Raw genomic sequence first — 22,248 nt, forward strand, 5'->3', positions numbered from 1 at the left:
TAGCTCTTCAGAGGGGAGACAAAACAAGACAGTGCTTCATAGAACTGCTTTTTTAATGTCTGTAATAGCTGAGCATGTGGTTCTGTGACATTATAACTGGGGACTGGCAATTCTTTCAGTGAAGAAAGATTCCTAAAAGCTATCTGTATCTGTTGTTGTTCCCTGTGGAATAATGAGAATTTTACTTACTTCATTTCAGACCTGTGTTCTTTTCAGAAAAGCCTGTCCTGACTTCCTCTTTGTGCTTGGGGAACATACCTCTGATGAACAGTAATTGGAACCTTTGAAAGATATTTCTTAAAAGCTATAGTGTATTCTCTGGGGGGAATAAAAATTGATAATTCTAATTTGATAATCCATCTTTATTAGAACAATAAGAATCTAGTTTTTCCAAAATATTAATGCTGGAGTGTTATTACTGTCTGGGTTGCATCATTTAGCCTACCTGCAAACTGCTCTGGTTTTCTTAGAACTTGCAGGTAGTTCAGTCACAGGACAGTAGATCATTTGGTGGGTGGTTAAAGCTTTATTTCAGCTTAGTTTAGACTTCCACAGTTTAAAGGTCTGCTTTCTGAGGCAATCCTTTTAAGAGCAAATTGTAGCTAATACTGAGAAGCAAAATTTTTTAAAAATGTCATTCATCTGATTTATTTATCTTTCTGGTTTAGAACAAGTCAGGTAGTACTCTGTCACTTCTTGGTCTTCTTTGTTGGCTGTGAAGGGAGGTGAAGATGCCCACCTTTGATGTTTACATGGATCTTCAGCTTTTTTGTTGGTTTAAAAGCTGATGTGAGAATATAGTGTGAAATGGTAGATTTTGAAAGACAGAGACAAAAATGAGGTAAGATAAGAAAGATGAGAAAGTGAACATAAAAAGTCGTTTTCCTTTGTTATCTTTTCATACCCACGTGTGTTGTGCTATGGTTTATATCTACCTCTTCTTACAGAAATGTGATACCAGTGTCATGAAAAGAAAAGGTGCTCCAAGGCAGAGAATTTGCAAAGGAGCACATTGTCAAAGTAGTTGTAATCTCATTCTTTCAGCAAATGTTTGGTGGAGGAGGGCCTGAAGACTTCATCCAAAGGGAAAACACTTCAGTATATGTTTGTGTTTTATATAAATATGAGGAACTCTGGTACATTTACTGTTTTTTTTCTGTAGACATAGTGAGGCAGAGTGAGAATGGGTTGCTTCTTTGTTTTGCCATTTGAAATATTAAAATGAAAGTTATAAATATTAACTGTAATTTTTTCTTACAGTGGGTTACTGATTTATGAAAATATAATAAACTGTGTAACTGTAAGACTTTTTTGGGAATTAATATGTGTAAATGTACCAAAGTTTTGTTTCCTGCTGTAGTGGATACATCATTAATTTTCTTTTCTATTTGGAAAGGTTTTTCTTCTCCAAATTCAAGCTGTAGTCTACTCTTTTACTTAAAGTTCAGTGCTTTTCTGAGAAGTATTTTTCAGGGCTTTTTCTTCTGTGAAGACTGGCAACATATTTGCACATTCTGTACATGGTGTGAACATAGTCATCTTCTTCAGAGATTGTTCATATATAGCTTGAGGGCTCTCAGAGTGCTTCTGGTCCGCTTTCAGGTGTGAAATGTTTAGAATAAGGTGATTTATTATATATTAATTCTGGTTAACCAGGCATGATTTGAGATTTTCACAGTCTGCAAGAAATTAAGTATTCATTAACATTTAAAGCCATTAGATGACACAGTTAAGCAATAAATGATTCATTTAGGCCCTGTTAGAGTAAATGTGCATTGGTTTCTGACTCAAAGATAAGTGGTGGCTGTCTTTGTTTTCAATTATTTTCCTCATTCTTGCTTTATTTATTCTGTGCACTTCATTGACTTGTCTTTCTCTTTCTTTTCCTGAAACAGAAGAAGAAGAAGTGGAAAATTTTGATGTTTCCAGTCTGCCTGAAGAAGTGCTGCAGAACATAGAAGCTGACAGTTACTGGTGCATGAGCAAGTTGCTTGATGGCATTCAGGTAAATTGATTTTTCCTGTCTGTAAGTAGTGGAGTTAACTGATTAATGTCATGGCTTTGAACTACTTTAAGGCTGAAAAAGAGTACATCTATGAAAAACAGGGGTTTTTTGGTTTTCCCATTGGACAAATCCACTGTGAGTTTGGCATAGAAAGGAAAGAAGTGAAAAGGAAAAAAAAACCTGTTCAACTTCTCTTATTCTCTTAATCAAAATGTCTGCATGTTTCATTGTGTGTGATGTTCTAGAGCAGAACAGAAACTTCCAGTTCTACATGCACATGTTGCAAATCTGTTACCAAGCATGAAGGATAGTTGCTCAGAATCTCACTGACCACTGAGGTGGTAAAAACCTGGCTTATTTATTAATATTTCAGTTGTTTAATATAGCAACCTATAAGTGATTGCTGTCTTAATAGTTCCTGAAATTATCTTCATATTTTTTAAATACCCATTTAAAACTTGGTACTTATGCAACTTCACTGAGAGTTTGATTTTTTTCTATGTGGAAAAGCTATAAATAAAGGCACAATTTTTCTGTTACAGGCAGCAAGTTGGAGTCTAATAATGGTAGATTTTTGTGTTAATGTTCATGGGCTTAAAAGTTTATGAAGATTAGAAGTATCTACAGCATTCTTTCCTATGGCATATTTTAATATGAATGTTTCATTGGCTAAGGTGTGTTGTGAATTGAACCTTGTAACAGTTCATTTTTGACAAAATGGTTCTAGGATTGAGTGAGCAACAAAAGGCTTTAACTTTTTTGAAGGTGTTTTAAGTGTGTTTTTCCTGGTTAAAGCTCAGTGTTTTGTGTAGCATTTTTGAAATGCAGTCATTTTCCCTTATCAGTTCCTGTAACAAATGCTGATTTGCTTATTTCAATGTCTCAGACCTCCTAAATTTTAAACTGTTTGACTACATAACAAAAATATGTGAAAAGTTATAAAGCAAAAAGTGAGAGCTTGAAATCTACTGGGAAGGAAGAAGGCCAGGTAAAGAAATGCAAACTCCTCTAACTGTTTTACCTGCTTCTGGAACAACATTGTCACTAGCCTGTTGCTTTATTTTTCTTTTCTAGGAAAGGAAGTTCACAGATTAGGTAATTTCTCCTTAAAATTCTGTTTTCAAACAAAACTATCAGGCACTAAGAAGCAAAATATGGAAACCAATTGCAATGGAATTAAACTGCATCAATAAAAATTTAAGCTGTTATATAAATGGAATAGTTTTGGATGTATTCAAAGATGCAATCATCCATCAAAAGAAGGCTTGAAAGATTATGCTAGTGGTGTGACTAATGATGTTACAGTTAATTCAGTGCAACTGCAGTGCTGCTGAAATAAAAGGGTTTCTTGTTTTTCTTCTCCCAGTCTCCTGTTTTGCTTCCTTTCTGTGATGATACCACTTTACTTAACAGAGAAAACAGTCATGTAGTTGCAGGTAGAGTTAGTTGGAAGAAGTGACCCTGTAGAGAAGGACTCAGATGCTGGTGGACAGGGCTGGCAATGTGCACTTGCAGCCCAGAAAGCCACCTGTGTCCTGGGGTGTGTGCAAGGCGGGCAGACAGCAAGGTGAGGGAGGGGATTTTGCCCCTCTACCCTGTCCTTGTGAGCGCCCACCTGGAGTGCTGCAGCCATTTCAGGATCCCCAGCACAGGACAGGCATGGACCTGTTGGAGTGGGTCCAGAGGAGGGCCATGAAGGTGATCAGAGGGCTGGAGCATCTCTCCTATGAGGAAAGGCTGAGAATATTGAGGTTGTTCAGCCTGGAGAAGAGAAGGCTCTAGGGAGATGTTACTGTAACCTTTCAGTACTTGAAGGGGGTTTTTAATAAAGCTGGAGAGAGACTTTTTGCCAGTGGCTGTAGTGATAGGACAAGGGGCAACATTTCAAACAGAAGAGATTTAAATTGGGCATAAAGAGTGCATTTTCTATGATGAGGGAGCTCAAAGATGTTGTGGATGTTCTCTTCCTGAAGTGTTCAAGGTCAGGACTGATGTGGCTTTAAAAGCGTGATCGAGCTGAAGATGTCCCTGCCCACAGCTGGAGGTTTGGACTAGATGAACTTTAAAGAGTCCCAGTGGATTCATTGTGTGATGCTATAGTTCTGGCTGACTTGCATTCTGGATGCACAAGCATTTCTCTCTGAAAATACGGCATAGAAGACTCCTATGTGATGTATGTGATGATTTTGCCTGAGATGTCTGAATAGACTCTACAGGGATATATGACATGTGGAACTGCAACCAAAGAATCTCTGCAGAGTTAATTTATTTGTCAATATAAATTTCCATGTCATGTTGCCCTACCAATATTGGATAAGTTTAAAGAGTGTACTTTGATAACTGTTACGGTCATCTTGTGAAATTTTTGCCTAATATGAGCTAGATACATTTTTTTGGTGTGTTTTGTCTTTTCAGTGCAGAAGTGGGTAATGGAAGAATGATTGTATGATTGTATTTGTGGCCCTTTATTATTCTTAACAGAAAACTAATTTTTTTTTCCAATCCATCCAGACGGTCTCATTTTCTTGATTCCAGAATTGTCAAAGGTGTTATTAAGACATATGCATTTCTTGCTGGAGTTTTACCACACATGGTATCTATTATTTCTTCATTCCTCACTCATCTTACTCCTGCCCTTATATATCTAATGCACCTCTGTATTTGTACTATAAGAATGCATCTTTGAACCACGGAGTCCTGTGCAGTAAAGAACAGGAGCTGGCTTTGGGCAGCAGGACAGTCACTTCCTGACATGCAACAGCTCTCAGCTGAGAGAAGAAATAAAAACTTGTTCAAATCATCTGTCGCTTTAGCAGATTCCTCTGTGCTGTTTTTTTGTCATCTGGAGGTTCCTATGCAAGTACGTTTTTAGCTCCAGCTAGAGAGTTTGCAGAACTTTCCCAGCAGTTAATGTTTAATCTTGCATGATAATTTAATCTATTTTTTTGTTCTTAGATTACTTTGCATCTTCTTTCTCTATTTCTTGTCTCTAAGTTTAGGCTTCTAAGTGACTGCACATATGTCATATCACAGTTTGATTAAAGTTTTAAAAATTGATCTAACAAATACTAGGAGTTTTTAAATGTAAATATCATTTAATCTTGAAATCTGTAGCTGTCTTATAGCAGTCAATTTTGAATGATGATGTATGTAATGGTTTTCCTTTTCAGTGCTTCCTGAGTCTGTGCTCTGAATTTTTTTTTAGTTTATGTCCCAGAAAGACTATGCCTGACTGCAATTGCTTCTTACTTATTTCAGAAGTACAAATGAGATCTCCTGAAATCATAAGAACATAGGATAAGATCATAAGAACAGTGCCGGTTCTGAGGTCAGACTGACTTTCTCAAGGCTTTGTCCAGCTGGGTCTTGAACCCTCCAAAGATAGAGACTTCACAGTCTCTGGAGGTTAACCTATTCCAGTGCTTCCTTGTCCTTATATTGAAGGTTCTCCCCAGTAGGCAGATGGAATATTTTTTGTTTATGCTGCTTGTCTCTTATCTTCCCACCGGGCACCACTATTGAAATTGGAGGTTTGTCATCTTGATAACTTGGGTTTATTAGGCTGTGATTAGGTGCTTCTGGAGCTGTCTTTTCTTCAGGCTGAACAAGCCCAGTTTCCCCAGCCTCTCAAAGAGCATGTGCTCCATATCTCTTAGCATCTTGGTGACCTTTTGGTCTTGCTTTGGTTTATTCTGAAGTTTTTTACCTTTTCCTTGTATCAGGATCCTTAAAACTGGACGTGGTATTTTAGATAAGGGCTTGAATACAAGAAATTATTTTTAAACATTTGAAGGAAAATCTACATGGTACAGATTGAACTCTGGAACTGTTTGGTCAGAGAGGTTGTAGAACCCTCATTCTGGAAGTTCAAACCCAGAGTCCGCCTGGCCTTGAGCAGCTTGCTCCAGGTGATTTGGCTTTGGGCAGCCAATCACTTCCCTCCATGGGCCGGCAGTCTGCTGGCTGGCTTTGTTAAGGCTCACCAGTGACTCAGTCTGGGCTTTCTGTCTGCTGAGATTTCAGGTCCTTTAGCACAGAACTCGTCTCCAGCCCATATTCTTGCAAGATGTGCTGGTTTATGCTGATTTATGAAAACCTGGTTCTGAGGCTGTGTGTGGCCATATGCAAAATATATCTTCCACGTGTGTGATAAAGCTGGTTGTCTTTACAACACTTCTAAACTGTAGATGATGCATGAGCATTTTTGCATTTTCATCTGTGGCTGTTCATATGGGAAAACAAGAATTATCCCATGAGTATTCTTTCCATGTAATTAAGTAGACATTCCCATATATCCAGATTATTAACTTTTTTTTTATTACTAAATCTTCCTTTATAACACTTTCTTCAATAGTGTCTCATTAACATTCAAGTAAAAAGTTCACATTGATCTGTGCCACCTGAAATTATAATGTTCATGTATAAAATAGAGTATAACTTTTCATTTTAAGTTTGAGTATACTGGTAATAAAATAACCAAAGGGGAAATACATGCATTGCATAATGATCTAACCAGATGTATTAAAAATAGCACCAAAAATTAATATAATCATTTATCAGAGCCTGGTAATTTTTAGAATAAAAGTGAAATAATTCATATCCAGAGTGTGCTGAGGTACATATTAGCTATTTCTATGTCTGATGAAATAGCAAGATTTATGACCTTCAAAGGGAATCCTGCAGAGTTCTTTCTCACTCCTGGGTTATGGAAAGTTGTTACTTACATATGGATGGATGGATGGATGGATGGATGGATGGATGGATGGATGGATGGATGGATGGAAGGAAGGAAGGAAGGAAGGAAGGAAGGAAGGAAGGAAGGAAGGAAGGAAGGAAGGAAGGAAGGAAGGAAGGAAGGAAGGAAGGAAGGAAGGAAGGAAGGAAGGAAGGAAGGAAGGAAGGAAGGAAGGAAGGAAGGAAGGAAGGAAGGAAGGAAGGAAGGAAGGAAGGAAGGAAGGAAGGAAGGAAGGAAGGAAGGAAGGAAGGAAGGAAGGAAGGAAGGAAGGAAGGAAGGAAGGAAGGAAGGAAGGAAGGAAGGAAGGAAGGAAGGAAGGAAGGAAGGAAGGAAGGAAGGAAGGAAGGAAGGAAGGAAGATGGATGCTTGGAAAGCTGGATCCAATAAATAACATGAACATGCATTTCTGTTGTTGAGAAGAATGTGCAGAAATAAGTCTTCTGAAAATTCTTCACAGGACCTTCCTGGTTTATTTTAAAGGAAAAATAGGTCAAATATAGCTTTCTTTGTACCTTTTCATTGAACTCCTGCACAAGTTTCTGATAATAATGCAATTTTTCAAGTCTGTCACTGAGAGTAAAATTTTCAGGAAGACAACAAATCTATTTGTAATCAGTAGATGAAATATACTGTGCTATCAGTATGCTTCAACATAAATTTATTTTATCCTCTACCTAAAATTTGCAGCATCAGCTTTTGGAATTTTTAGCTCTTATCCAGAACTGTTGCCTGGCCTATGCTGTAATCCAAAAAATATACTCTGAGGACTTTTGTCATTGCTGTTTAACAGTTTCTGTAATTTATAATACATCCACTTGGGTAAAACTGAGGTTTGACTACACAGACCAGTCGAAGGTTGGATCTTTGGTTCTGACTCTGTGGATACTACTCTAACAGGAGAATCAGTACCTACATTTTAATAAACTGTTGAGTTTTTTTTTCCTGTTATGTAGGAATAAGAAAAATACCATTCTGCATGTAAAAATTTTTGGCCTGCAATGCTTTGTAAATATTTTTCCTACTACCTAGGAAATTTTGCATTCTGAAAAGTCAGGCTTAATAGTTGTAATGGTTGACAGACCTTTTCTTCTAAAGAAAATGTCCTGGAGTAATAATGGGACATGCTATGGACTGTGCTAACAGCATAGTTCAGCACACTTGTGTGTTTGTTCTTGTGCATGCACACTCTATCCTGAACTGTATTCAGGACTGAATTTACATTATAATCTCTATCTCCAAGGAACATTTTGGGTGAAGTGTGCTTCCACTGATAGTGTTACTTTACCTCATGGGCATCATTATCTGCTGTCATGCTTCCCTCCCTTCTGCCCCTGTCTTTTTGCATAACTTTCTGAGCAAGGTGAACCAAGATTTTTTACAGGAGTTTGCTTAGAGAATTCAGAAGTATGTGAATGAAGTGCTTAAATGAGTAAAAAAGAAGAATTCAGGAGATCTCTTTGTGACATAATGAGGATGAGAAAACCTTTTTCTTTCAGTTGTCATTTGTTCATGTGATACTATACTTGAACATACTAAATTGATGCATAGCAATTCTTAAATATGCATCGGTAGAGAAAACAGATATCCAAGTCTGCATGTCTGTATGATTTATATGGATTGCTTAGTGTATCCTCTGTGTTTAAAAGCTCTGATCTCATTGGTAAAACATGAGCAAACAACACATGAACACCTTGTGTCAAAACTTTTCATTTGGTTCTAGAAATGTTTCTGATATTTTTTTTCAGTGCACTGTTGGTGAACAGTGTGTATGACCTGAAAAGATGAGAAGCATTTGTGCCTACACCTCTGCTTGGCTGCAGTCATTATGTCAAACTACTGACAGTGTTTTTTTGTTTTAGTTGTGCTGGCTCCGTTTCTTCTTCATGATATCATGAAAGATTGTTTTCTATTCCTTTTCAGCCTGCTGTTTCTTCTTTTAAAATTATCCCATCATCACATATTAAGAGAAAAAAGATGAGGGATTCTCTTCAGCTAGTGCTTATGAAGTCTCTGTCTCTCTCTCCCTCGCCCTCTCTGGGAGGACAGTCCCACTTAAATTTGTTATGAGCATTTTTCCAAGTTTCTTCCATTTAAAATTTCTCTGCCCTTAAAAAAGCAAGGAATTGCTTCATGGTTTTTAAAATGTTCCATGAAGTCTATAATTTTAGTATTTTATTTTAAATTATAACAACTAGGTTTTGAGAAATCCAGACCTAGTTGTAGTTGCAGGGAAGTAGAATGTTATACCAGTTTCTACAGAATAAGTACAGACTGCTAACACAAAGATTTTAAGCTGATGCAGGTTTTGATCTCCTGTGACATTATAAAGTCCTAACCTTCTGTTTTGTGAGGTGAGACTAATTATGTGTCAGTCTGAACTAGATATTATGACCATTCAGCTGTGAAGTAGGCTAGCATAGTTCACTGAAAGTGTGTTGGAACCTATCTGAGTAGAACATGAAGGAATTTAGATATTCATTGCACACCAGTGCATGAATTTTTATGTTTTTTAAGTGTTCTGGTGTACATACATACTTTGTCATATGTGAATGCTTACTGTCAAGAACAGTGTTTGGAAATAAGAGATATTTTATGTGAGCTCCTAGTTTTCATCCTGTTTTTTTTTTTTATATTTCCTTATTTGAAACTTTGACCATTATTAATGAGCAAAAGACAATCTCTGATATAGTCATAAGTAATTAAGAAAGTATTTGTCTTGGCTCAACAGCCCTGAGCAATAATTCATGAATTTTGTGAGTTTGGCATGTTTTTTCTTTTCTGTGTTACTTCATCTGTTTTTCCTTCATCTATAAGCACAAAAGGAGCAAGAATAGTGGGTAACAGAATACCTTTTTTATATTTATAAAGTCTTTCTCACGGTTTCACAAACTCCAGGAAGTCAACTACAAGTGTCATAGGAGGACATATGTACAACACAGTTTAATTAGAAGAGAGTACTGGGGAATCCAATAAAGATCTTTCCAGTTTGGGTGAGTCAGCGCAAATAGAGGAGTGACCCCCAGCTGTGTTCATTTGCAGCTGAAATAATGAACAGAGAAATAAATAGGCAAAAGATCAAATGTAGTGAAAAGCAAATTTACCTGTTTTCAAATCAAGATGGCAGTTTTGGGTTGCATTTCCAGGTTTGTATGGAGTAAATTAGGCTTTGAGAAAGAAAGCAGTTTCAGATTCATAGATCACAGTCAAGAGTTGCACTACCTGGGGAGAGACTAATGAGCGAAGCACCAGTGTTTTAACTCAGTGTTGACTTTCAGTGTTACATACAGGAGTATTCTCTTACAGAGGAAAAATTAAATACCAGGTTGCTATACTTTGAGTGCAGTACTACTTCTAGAAACACCAGATAACTTTGCTTAAATTAATAAATAAATAAACAAACAGTATATAAACATTTTGCAACAAAAAAAAAAGTGAATACAGTTTTTGATGTTAGAGCACATTCTGTAAAGAAAGTGATTATGATTTCCTAAAGATGCTGTGCCCTGGATATTATCCATGACCAATACAGGTGTGTGTCAGACTTGTGTAAAAGGCAGTGTTCCAGTGCATGGGATAGTTTCTGTCTTCCTGAAATGAGATTATAATCAATCTGAATTGTGTATGAGTCTTTCCATTCTCTCTGTTTTGGTGCTTTATTATTAAAACGGATGCTCATGTTCTGTTTGTGAAATAATGTCAACAAGCTGAAATTGTTGCCTGTTTTACTTGGTGATTGTGGAAAATTAAAAAAATTCAGGGAATTATTCTTGCTTCTTCATACATACTGTTTTAGTTTACACACTGAGTTCTAATATTAATTACTGTGAAAGGGCTACTGTTAAACTAGAAAATTTTGCTACAATTTTTAAAATAGCTATTACTGTGGTCAGTTACAAGTGATCAGAGCATGCAGTAGAATTTTGATACTTTTTGATACTTGTTGGCTGAAGTACTTTAATTTACAGAATTATTAGTGTATTGTTTTGCCTTGTGAACTTTTAGACTTCACACTTTATAGCAGTTTTGCAAAATTTGAAGATTAAAGTGCAGTTCAGTTTCATAAGTCAAGTAACACCTGAAAAAACTCCATGTAAATAAAGTCAGGAGAGTCAATAAAACTTTTTTTTGGTTTGAAATAGAAAAACATAACATTGTACTGATGCATAAAATATATGAGCTGATAACCATCTCTTCTACTCTAAGACCAAGTTAAAATTAAATGAAGTCAAGAAAAATTAATATTTTTGGGATTACTTAGTTCCAGTTGATAAAGGAATTACTCAAACAATAGTGGTTGAGGCAAAACATCCTATTCTCTTATTTTCTATGTGTGTGGTGGTTACAAAAAAAACCCCCACTTCTACATAGCAACTTTCTTTTAAAATATGTATGTATAATTTTCTTTTCTTGAATCTCTCAAGAAGCAGAGGAAGACAACTGTAACTGTAATGAGGTGAATGGAGGGATTGCCACTTAAATATCAAGAAACATTGCTGTATATTTAAATAATGCCATTATTTTAAAAGATTGATCACTTCGGGTTTCAAGCAGATACCTTTTGTGCTCTCCTTATTTCAAACCCAAGTCTATATTATAGAGTTGCAATCTACAAATTAAAAATCCATTTAGAGTTAATTCATTCAAAGAAATTATCCAAATATGATGCCCTTTTAGCTACATTGCTTGTGTGTTAGATTTTGATTCATGATAATAACTGTAATCTTGTGTTCAGGACAGTTATGAGTACATTAAAACAGACTTTTGATTTCTTATGCTGCTTGAAGTTATTACTCTGTACTTCAAAAGATCAAATTCTTTCCCTGCCTCTGATTATAGGCTAAATTTTAATATTTCCTACATTATTTGTGGAGGCTAAATTTTAATATTTCCTACATTATTTGTAGAATGGCAAATTTCTGAGAAAAAAATCACCTTAAAAATATCGAACATAGCACATTTTGGCATGTAAGATGAGGGCCTTTTAAAGCTACTTGGATTTCTGCAATAAGGTAACTTCACTGGATTAGCAGGTAGAGAGCAGTTGATGCAGGAACAGCTATACAGAATATGCTGTTAGAGATGGGGACTCATAGGACTGTACAGTGTGATGATTTACTATTTTACTGCAGAAAAAGATCTAGGAAATATAGTCACATAACAGAAACACCATAAGAAAACAGAGAAAAATACATGGATTAAGAAAAGTTATTGAATGAAAAGAAACCTTTTTTGCTTTTCTGCACCTAATACTTGTACATGGTCTCCTCTTTTAGGATAACTACACGTTTGCACAGCCAGGCATCCAGAAGAAAGTAAAGATGTTGGAAGAGCTTGTTAGTCGGATTGATGGTAAGTCTCAAAGGCAAAGTAATTTCTAACAGATGTTACACTGAAAGTGTTTAGTTAAAATGTTTGCAAGAAAAGCCAACATCACTGCAGTCACCTGCAATGGTGTGGCAACGTCACCTTCCTCAGGTGAGGTGTCATCACTGGCGTGTGGCACGCTGGCCTTTGCGGATCACTGTCGTGTATCATTTAAAAGAAAGCCACTAGAGCATGAGCCTCTTTCATTACTTTTTATTAAGGCAATATAATCAAAATTCAATGGCAATTTCTTTGCAGCAGAGTAATGACCACACACAAAAGGCAGCCAGTATTCATTTCCCATTAAGCCTCAATGGCTGTTGCAATGCAGGCAAGTCACAGTGGTTGTTTATGGTTGTCCTTCGGCACTATGTTTTGTGCCTTTGTGCATCATTTTGCTATCTGGAATGCCTGCATCATTTCTCTGTGGAATCCAATTAATTATGAACTCTGGAAATAACATCTTTAATTTTATAGATAAATTACAGTATGTGCAGGGGTAATTTTAGATTATTCTTTCATGTTTAAGCAGCGCACTTTGAAATATTTTACCTTCATCGTTAAACTAATTCCTTTCATGAAATGCTGACTGTCATATAGCTAGAACAGAGTTTAATTAAATGAAATGCAAGAGATAATGCTTGCCCATTCTAAACATAATCTCTTGATAGTTTGTTAAATTAATGAACAGAGTATTAACAAAATGTTGCCAAGCAGAACTGGGCATATATTTGCAACACTAGCATGTCAGTGATGGCTTAGAAAAAATATTTCTTGCGTAGCTTTATACTTGATAATCTTCTTGGAAACATTAATTCCCAGGTTTTGTTACATATACTGTGAAATTTTTTTTGTGCCCGTGCTTGTCATGGGAGATTTTGCCTGCTTGTATGTACATCCTTAATATTTTATAATGGCCTTGGTGCTTTTCTAGGATATTAAGGTATTTTTAATGATCAAAAACCAAGGGCGGGATAAACATGTTTGTGTAAAATTACACTATAAACTTAAATGTATGTAAAAATTTTTGTTGTAGATACTTTTTTTTTAAATGCCAGTAAATATGAAAAATATAAGGGCGTATTTCTGTCTATTGGGTAGCTAAATATTTTTATTAAAAATATAGTTAAATCTGTGTATTTTGTTACTTAAAAAATAATCTAACTTCTTGTAATGTGATTTTTTTATATGTAATTTTAATCTTGCATCAATTGATGTTTGCATTTCAGAAAATAATTATTTTATATTAAATGAAGTATATAATTAAAATTCCTATAAATAGACTTCTTCAACTCAGTCAATGAACATTTATATAAATAAATTGTTTAGCCAAGTTTTTAAAATTAGAAATAGTATTCTGATTGTGTTCGATTAAATAAAAATATTAAGTATAATACAATATATTATTGTTTAGTTTAAGGAAAAAAGAAATGCTGAAGTCTTATTTATACCTTCAGTGCTTTAGGGATATAGTTAAATAATTTCTCTCAATTATTAGGTTTAGGAACCATTATTTTTAAAGCTTCACACTTTAAAAAAATAAGTCAGTTGTAAAAAATAATTGTGTCATCTTATACTGTTCTTTGATCATCCTTTGCAGCTGAAAGTAACGTGTGAGTTCCTGCTTTCTGTCTAATTTAAAATAAAGCTGTGAAGTCTTTATAAATTTTTTTGTAGATATCATGAGTGTTTGCTGGTAAATATTGATGGACATTTAGAACTGCTTAGGTTCCATGGGGCCTCTGGAAGTCTGTGTTCCAAGCCTTTGCCCTTGCCTCGATGACTCTGTCTAATGGGACAGGGCCAATTTAGAGCAGGCTCTGTGGAGTCTTGCCCTGTTGAGTTTTGAGTGATTCCAGGGATGGAGATTCTGCAGCTTCTTTGGGTTGGACTATTCGGGAAGTTTGACTACTTCCACTGTCATTTTATTTTTTATATAAATAATTATTTTTTAAAATGTAGCTTATGTCCACCACCTTTTATTTTATCTCAGTGTGCCTCTGAGAAGAATTTGGCTTCACGTTCTCTGCATGCTCCCTTTAGGTAGTTGCAGCTTTTCATAGACTTCTTTTTAAGGCTGGGCAAACCCAGTTCTATCAGCCTCCTTTCCTGTGTGAAGTGCTCCAGCTTCCTCTGCCCCCCCCCCTGGGCTGGCTCCTGTGTGCCACCATCACAGCAGTGGAGCTAATGCTGCAGACAGGGTTTCCCAGCTGGTGGACACAGAGGAAGAATCACTTCCCCTGACCCATTGGTGTCTCTCTTGCTTAGAAAGCCTAACAAATGCGTGGTCTTTCTTGCTGCAAGGACATTCTTGACTTGGGTACAGCCTCTTGTCCACCAGGATCCCTACGTCCTTCTTGGCAGAGCTGCTTGCTATCAAGCTGTGCCCAGTCAGTGCTTGTTAAATGAGATTTTTCCATCCCAAACACAGGACACTTGCCTCTCCTGAATCTCAGGAGATTGCTCTTAGCCATTCCTTTAGCTTGCCAATGTTTCTTAAATAATAACAGTTTTGCTTGACTTTCAGTGTGTCAAGCACTCTTCCCAATCTGGTATCATTTGCAAACACAGAGTCTATTCTATGCTATCATTAGTTTTTAACAAAGATCCTGGCCCTACTGCTGACTCTGGAGGGATATCATTAGTAATTAGTTGTCAATTGGACTTTGTATTGCTGATCACAACCTTTATACTACAGGGGTCGAGTTAAAAGTTTTGTGTAGTAAAGATACACATTTTTCATTATTCTTTGGGCTGTTTCTTTTTGGCTGGAAGGCTGTCCACTCAGTTACTTTCTTTTTCAAGAAAAGCTCGCCAAAGTATGTCTAAGATTAAAATAAAGTTTTAGTTGTTAATTAGACAATGGTGGTTGTGTACTGCAGTCATAACCTTTTGGATGCCTCAGCTAAGGGATCCTGAATTTATTGGGTTTTTGGTGGAATCGTGACATAGTTTGATTGAATATTGTGGTTTACTCTTCATTTCCTTTTTGCTTTTGTCTTTTTATTCTGGGTTTGCTATACTTCAGTTTAAGGGAAATGTATGGCTGATAGAAATTCAGTGACTTTGCTTTTTAGAAAAGCCCATCAGGATCTGTATTTGCTGTACTTACTCTAAGTGCTAATTAAGGTTACTCTGCAAGAAAATAATATTCCTGTTGGTACTGTGTCACATTATTTCTTGATGCTGGGTAACTGCACAGTGAAGCAAATCTTGATGTAGTAAGTAGCTGTGTGAGTGGATGAAGCCTGTACTGCTTATTTCCTGATAGTAATGGATTACCAGTGCAGGAAAGGTGATGCTTGTGCTTTAGGGAGTGCTAATGCATTATGTCAGTGATTCAAGCAACCTTCATTAACCCAGCCTTATGGATCATAACTCCGCTCCATGTAACTGTCCTTGTGTGACAGAATATTGCAGAAGACTTCAAACAGCCAAAATACTCTCTTAATTTAATCATAATCTCATTCTGCTTAAACTCCAGAAAATAATTTTGATAAATTGTGTTTAATGGAATTTTTCGCTCTGTTAATGGAATGTTGTTATAGATGAGATGGAGTTTGAAGATAAAACATTATTCAATCTCATTAGTCTACTTGTTGTCATCATTCAGATTTTTCTTGGAATTATACAAAAAAATTGAGAGGGAGGATCAATAGATAGCTCAATAATACAAGGAATCTCTCATAACTAATTATCTTTTCTGATTCCTGTAATGCCAGCAGAGCTTCTCTGCTCTAAATCATGAACCATTTTTCATGGTTTGTAAAAGGTCATACTCACGTGGCACACTATCTTCCACTTTTACTTCATTTAGGGTTGAAATCAAAGGGACATTGTATAGGAATGCCCAAATTAATTCAGGATTTGTGTTTCCAGAATTTACAGGTGCTTAGCACTTGGCTGATGTCATGCTTGGAAGAGTCTCAACTTCTTCAATTTACTGTAAGACAACTGGTAATTACGTGAGAGTTTGAGGTAGCCATTTGGAGAATGCTGGGCATTTGTAGATAAAAGTAGTCTGGGGATTCCATAAACATTGATAAAAAGTGTTAAAATCATGTAGCATTTTCTCCAAATTAACAATAAGGCAGTTCTAGGAAAAAACCTTAGCCTATTATTATGTTAAATGCATTTTTTCTATATGTTGGCTTATTAGTATTACAGAAAATTATAAAGCCAGTACTGACAACTCAGAAAAAATATTCTGTGTCTTGTGTGGGGATAAGTTTGAAAAGATTTTTTTCTGCATCTTTTCTAGAACAACTCAACCCAGGTTTTGCATTCTGCACAGTTCTTTTTTTTCTAGATAAAGAAATTCTGTTATTACTGTTTCACATACTTTCACCAAAGATCACCAATCGTTTTGTAGAATTTTCCCTGATACAAAAAATGCAGAAAATTATTCAAAATCATAGTTAAAAAAGCTTACTGCTGCTGTATATACTTTCCCTCTCTTCTTCAAAATTGAAATAATGGAAAAATACCTAGGAACATAAAAGGAGTGCTGCATTTTAGCTTTCTTATAAGGAAGAATTCAATTTCTCTGGAATTCAGCTACATTTTTCAAAGGTTCAGTAAAATTTCAGCATTTCCACTATGCTGCTTCCACTGTGAATGCATCTTCTGATCATCTGTTTTGGAGAGTTACCACAGCTATTCCTACATATGATGTTTTCATTGGGACAATTTCTAGTCTACTTGCATTTTATTGTTGTAAAAAAAATCAAATTTTTTTAAGAGGTGTTTTATTGCAAAGTTTAAGTTGTTATATTTGGCTTGCTTAAAATAATGACTTATAATAAATACTGAATATTATTGCTTGAGGAAATACTGTTAATTTTTCCAAAGTGCTATTTCATCTTTTAAAACCATCTTCTATTAAAAATTTTACAAGTCCTAATTTTCTTATTGCTGCCATGTTTTATATGTGTTTTCATTCACACCAAATGACAGATAAATTAGATAATGCCTCTTGTCTTGAGGTTCTGAGCAAATTAATCTTAACTTCACTAATCACACTTTATTTATTTCTCTCTTGGGTTACAAATGTCTTGGTTGGCCCATTATCTGACGTTCTGTAGATGATGCCAGAACTAAGGACTTAATAAATAAAGAAATAAATAATCCATTCATTTATTTATTTAAATAAATAAATAAATAAAGTAATAACGTACTTTCATGTTGTGGCCTTAAATTAATATTTTGCATAATTTTGCTATTCGCATAAAATTTTAAAATATAACATTCTTGTAAATAGTTACGTGTTGTGTGTAAATATGTGCAGATCAAGTTCTTAGTGAAATGAAGTCAGTTAAAATTATTTAATTTTTATATGCATTTTTGTTTAACCACAGTTGAAAGGCTTATTAATTGTACCATTCTGTGGACTTCTCATGCTTGGAAATATTTGCTGTAGAAATGTCTAAAAGGTTGCTGGATAAAGCTCTTAATATTTATGTATAATATATTTTCTTATTTAATTGGAGAAGTTTATAAAACATCTTTCATTAGAACAGGATTAGTACTTGTAGGATTATCCTTTCAAAGGTCTTAGTTTATTTAAGACCTGTGTGTTTTTGGTGGGCTGCTGAAGTTTTAAATGTGCAGACTTCACTTGAGATTCTTACAGTTTCTTCTCTGAGTGTTGTGTGGATGTTTTACATTCAGCAGGTTCTTGTCCCAGGAGATAAAGGTGCCTATTCCCATAGAACTGTCCAATGCTCCAAACACAAACACAGTGCTGCTCAGAACTCAACTTCATGTGACAAGTTAAGCCAAAAAGTACTGAGAGATACCTCATGAGTAGTTTTAATGCTTCCACAGTTTCTGAAGGACATTCCGTTTCTCTGCTGATTGAACTTTTTAAACTGCAGAGAAAATAGTTTTGCTTTTTTCTTTAGGAAAATCTGACTCTCAGAAACACAAAATATCAACCAAGACTAATACATTTTCTTATTAATCTATTTACTGTTGTTTAATCAGAACTCACAGAACAAGTTATCTCTTCAATATACGTGATAGATATAGATTAATTAATTTGGTTTTTAATTTGAATCTTGGGTGTTCATACAATGAACTGATAATGAAACTGTGGTAATGGATGACATTTGATCTATCCTTGTTACGTCTTTAATCATGCTAATGATTTTTTGGTTGATGGTTGAAGAATGCATAATTATATGTGCAAAATTATGTTCATATTTAATTATATTGTAAAACATTTTACAGATACCAATAACTTTGAATTAGGATTGTGTTGAAGTATCTGGAAAAAAGAGCTCTAATTGCAGGGCTTACAAAATGGTTATTCTCAGCCTTGTGAAAGCATTTTGAATTGGAAAGGGACATAGAATTTATTTAGACCTTACTGCTGCTATTGAGAATGAGTGATTAATAAAGACCTTGTTTCTTGGTCCATCTTTCTATGTCAGCTTGGTGCTGAAGTGATAGAAAATCTTGTAAGCACTTCATAATTGTTTTAATTAATTTGCACTCCAAAGCTCTTTCTCATTTTAATAAAGCTATTTTATTTAGCTCACTAGTAGTTATTTTATATCTGATTTTATGGTTGTAATTACTGTATTATACTTTAATCCACTTGTAAGTGCTGTTCACTGAGCATTATAATTAATTGATATATCTTTTAAATAATATTTTTATGTTCTACTGTGGAGATTATATTTGTATGCTATTACAGAGTTCAGAGACCTTAGCAAGAGTTGAGACTGACCGTAAAGTAATTTGTAAATTTCTGAGTGCTTGTAAGCACTTTAACTTTTAAATCACCAAACCTTACTATTTTCATGGCAAATTAAAAAAAATTAAAAAAGAAAAAAGGGAAGAAAAGAGATGTTTCACATGATGGGGGATTTAAAAAGTGTCAGGCATAAATACTTTTATGAATGCCTGCAGTTATGATTTAGAAGAAGAGGCTGGAGAAGTCCAGTGATGGTACCTAGAAGTGTCTCATCAAACATGTGTTTTTCCCTGTTGTTTTTTGCACTTGGAATATTGAGGACCACCTGCAAACATGGGTTTTTTCTTGACTTTTAGCTAGAAGAGTAGATTTTTCTTGATTACTACTAAATGTTTTTCCTCTATGTGGTGTTACATACCACAGAATTGTTGCTTTCATTTGATTGCATGAGGCAACCAGGCCTTCCCTTCCCTCTTTCCCTCCTCTAGTATTTTCTTCTTTTGTTTGTTATCAGTGTCTTGGGCTTTTCAGTATTAGCATGTGGACCATATCTTTTGTTATGATGAAGATGCTTCTGAGTCCTAGCTATGAGCTATACGTTTAGTGAGCTAAATTTAAATAGACCATTATCTTTAAATTGAATGTCATGAGGAGAATGTAATTGGCAATACTTCTGTGTTTCTGCCAGTCATCTTTTAATTTTTAGGAGTTTTCAGTGTATTTTTTTAATGCTTTTGTTGTAATTTTTTTCAGTGGGCAATTTTTACCAGTTATAAAAAATAAACTATGTCTGGAACAAGATATAATTGCATGTAAATATTTGACTTTTATCTCTGATATTACTTGAAGCAGAACTATGTATCATGATGAGATCTTGTCTTGAGGTGCACATTTATGATCTTTAAAATGTCTTCTTCAGTCATCAGGAACTTCTTTTGTAATTAATGTATTTTAATAGAAGTTAATATACATACCTACAAATAACTCATTGCTAAGCTATGGTCTTGACAGAATTGCTTTTGCTCAGAATTTCATATTGGGGGTTGTAAGCCCTTTTCTGCCTCTTCAACTGGTAACATCTGGTGTTGAGATTTTACTCCAAACTCTTATCTTTGTATCTCATAAATATCTCGGCTTTGAACAAAGTAGATGTGGTATTCACATGCCCTCTGAACAGCGAGAAGCTGTGAGACAAGCAGAGAAGAAGGAAATCACAATTCTGATCTGGCTTGCTGTGCCTGTGTTGTGCTAAAGTAGAATGCAGTATGGAGATTGTTTACCCACAGTGAGGATGTTCTGTTCCCTTGGCCTGTCAGGGCCAATGAGTGTGTGTGTGTGGGACTGTCACGGGACAGTCACGAGAGAATCAGAGATGAGTGTGGCTCTGTGCAGTTGTGAGCAAGAGTGAGTGCAGGGCAGATTCAGTTTACATACAATGTACATAGTATATAGTATAATAAAGGAATTCATTAGCCTTCTTATGATGGAGTCAGATGCATCATTCTCTCTCTCCCTTGCCAACATCGGCGTCGTCTTTGATTTACAATATGTGGAAATTATTCAGGAGATTAAAAATTAGCTTTCCACAAAAAGAGTACTGAAAAGGAAAGCAGTCATTGACCGGTGACAAGGTCCTTTCTTTTGCACTGCAAGGTTCTGTATGTGGGGACTGTAAGATAGGGATGGAGTGCACCCTCAGTCAGTTTGCACCAAGTCAGGTGGAACTGTTGATCTGCTAGAGGGTAGGAAGATTCTGGAGAGGGATCTGGACAGGCTGGATTGATGGTTATGGCCAGTTGTGTGAGGTTCAGCAAGGCCAAGTGCCAGGTCCTGCTCTCTGGTCACAAGAGCCCACTGCAGCACTACAGGCTGGGGCAGAGTGGCTGAAGAGGGCCTGGGGGTGCTGCTCAGCAGCTGGATGAACATCAGTCAGTGTGTGCCCGGGTGGCCAAGAAGGCCAGTGTAATCCGGGCTCCTGTCAGAAGCAGCGTGGCCAGCAGGACCAGGGCAGTGATTATCCCTGTTCTCAGTGCTGGTGAGGCCACTCCTGAAATCCTGTGCTCAGTTTTGGGCCCCTCTCAGCAAGAAGGACGTTGAGGTGCTGAGTGTGTCCAGAGAAGGGCAATGGAGCTGGGGAAGGGTCTGGAGCACAAGTCCTGTGTGGAGCAGCTGAGGAGCTGGGGTGTTCAGCCTGGAAAAGAGGGTCAGAGGAGACCTTTTTGTTGTCTACAACTGCCTGAAGGGAGGCTGTAGCCAGGTGGGAGTTGGTCAGTTCTCCCAAATAACAAATGACAGGACAGAAGGAAATGGCAAGAGGAAGTTGTGGCAGGAGAGGTTTAGATTGGATATCAGGAAACATTTCTTCACCAGAAGGATTATCAAGGAGTGGAACAGGCTTTCCAGGCAAGTGTTTGAGTCACCATCCCTGCAGGTTTTTAAAATATGTGGGCCCTTAGGGACATGGTTTATTGGTGGGCTTTGCAGTGTTAGGTTAATGGTTTAGGATCAAGATCTTATAGGTCTTTTCCAGCCTAAATGATTATATGATTCCATGGAAGACTGCAGTGCTCATGTGTTTCTCTAGCATGTTCTTGTACGTTAAGGATCAACGCAAAAAAATCATTGTGCATGCAAAGGGCAATGCCAATAAGCTCCTGTGGCAAAGATTGGCTCATTATTTTACTTTCCTTTTGTTTAGGTATCAGAGCAGTTATTCTTGCACTTTTTAAGAAAAAATTGTATGGGTTTTCATGAGAAATACACACTTCTTTTTGTTGAACTAAAAGGCTTCTTTTTGAGAGACTGTTAGCTGACATGCATTTCAGATATTTTTTAACACTTAGTGCTTTTTATATTTACAATGAAATATGTATAAAATATTGATAAAATAGAGTTAACAACAAAGTGTTTTGGGTATGAAATATGAGTGAAAAATGAAATTTAAGTAATATTCAAAATTTCAAAACGAGATCAAACATCAGAAGCTATTGCTAGGATTGCTAGGAATCTTGGAGTTAAGGTGAGTGCCAAAAGGCTAATGTGTTTGGTGTTTTTCTCTGCTTATGTGTAAGCTTGCCTAGGGACTCGTTCTAACACCATCTTCCTGTCAGGACAGCAGTCGAGTTGTTTAGACAGGTTGTTTCTGTCCTTAACTGTTTAGTTCATGATTCTTCAATCATATAGATTTTAATTTTGACTTCAGTGAAACAGTGTGAGATGCTGACATTGAACATGAAGAATAAATATTTTATGTGTGTAGGCCCATCTGGTATAAGAAGCATCTGTTTAAGGTGGCTAAATGTGATCATTCAAAATAATGTACCAACAAGTGTATTTGATAAAAATATGAATAGTTATAAATGGTTTTTGTCTACAGGTTACCTATTTTTGACAGTATGCTACTTTGGAATGCATCTCTGTAATGTATTTTAGTCTTTAATCAGA

General features: G+C 35.9%; 1 protein-coding gene across 1 annotated transcript in view; it reads left to right on the top strand.

Annotated features, from left to right (window-relative positions):
* The window catches only part of TBC1D22A (TBC1 domain family member 22A), a 140,738-nt gene that overhangs the window by 48,962 nt on the left and 69,528 nt on the right, over window positions 1-22,248 (top strand). Inside the window, exons 9-10 of the mRNA XM_084206529.1 lie at window positions 1,896-2,005; window positions 12,014-12,089. Of these exons, the coding sequence (XP_084062655.1) occupies window positions 1,896-2,005; window positions 12,014-12,089 (186 nt within the window). The remainder of the gene's footprint in view (window positions 1-1,895; window positions 2,006-12,013; window positions 12,090-22,248) is intronic.

The sequence above is a fragment of the Fringilla coelebs genome (assembly GCF_963513975.1).
Source record: "Fringilla coelebs genome assembly, chromosome: 5".
NCBI lineage: Eukaryota > Metazoa > Chordata > Aves > Passeriformes > Fringillidae > Fringilla > Fringilla coelebs.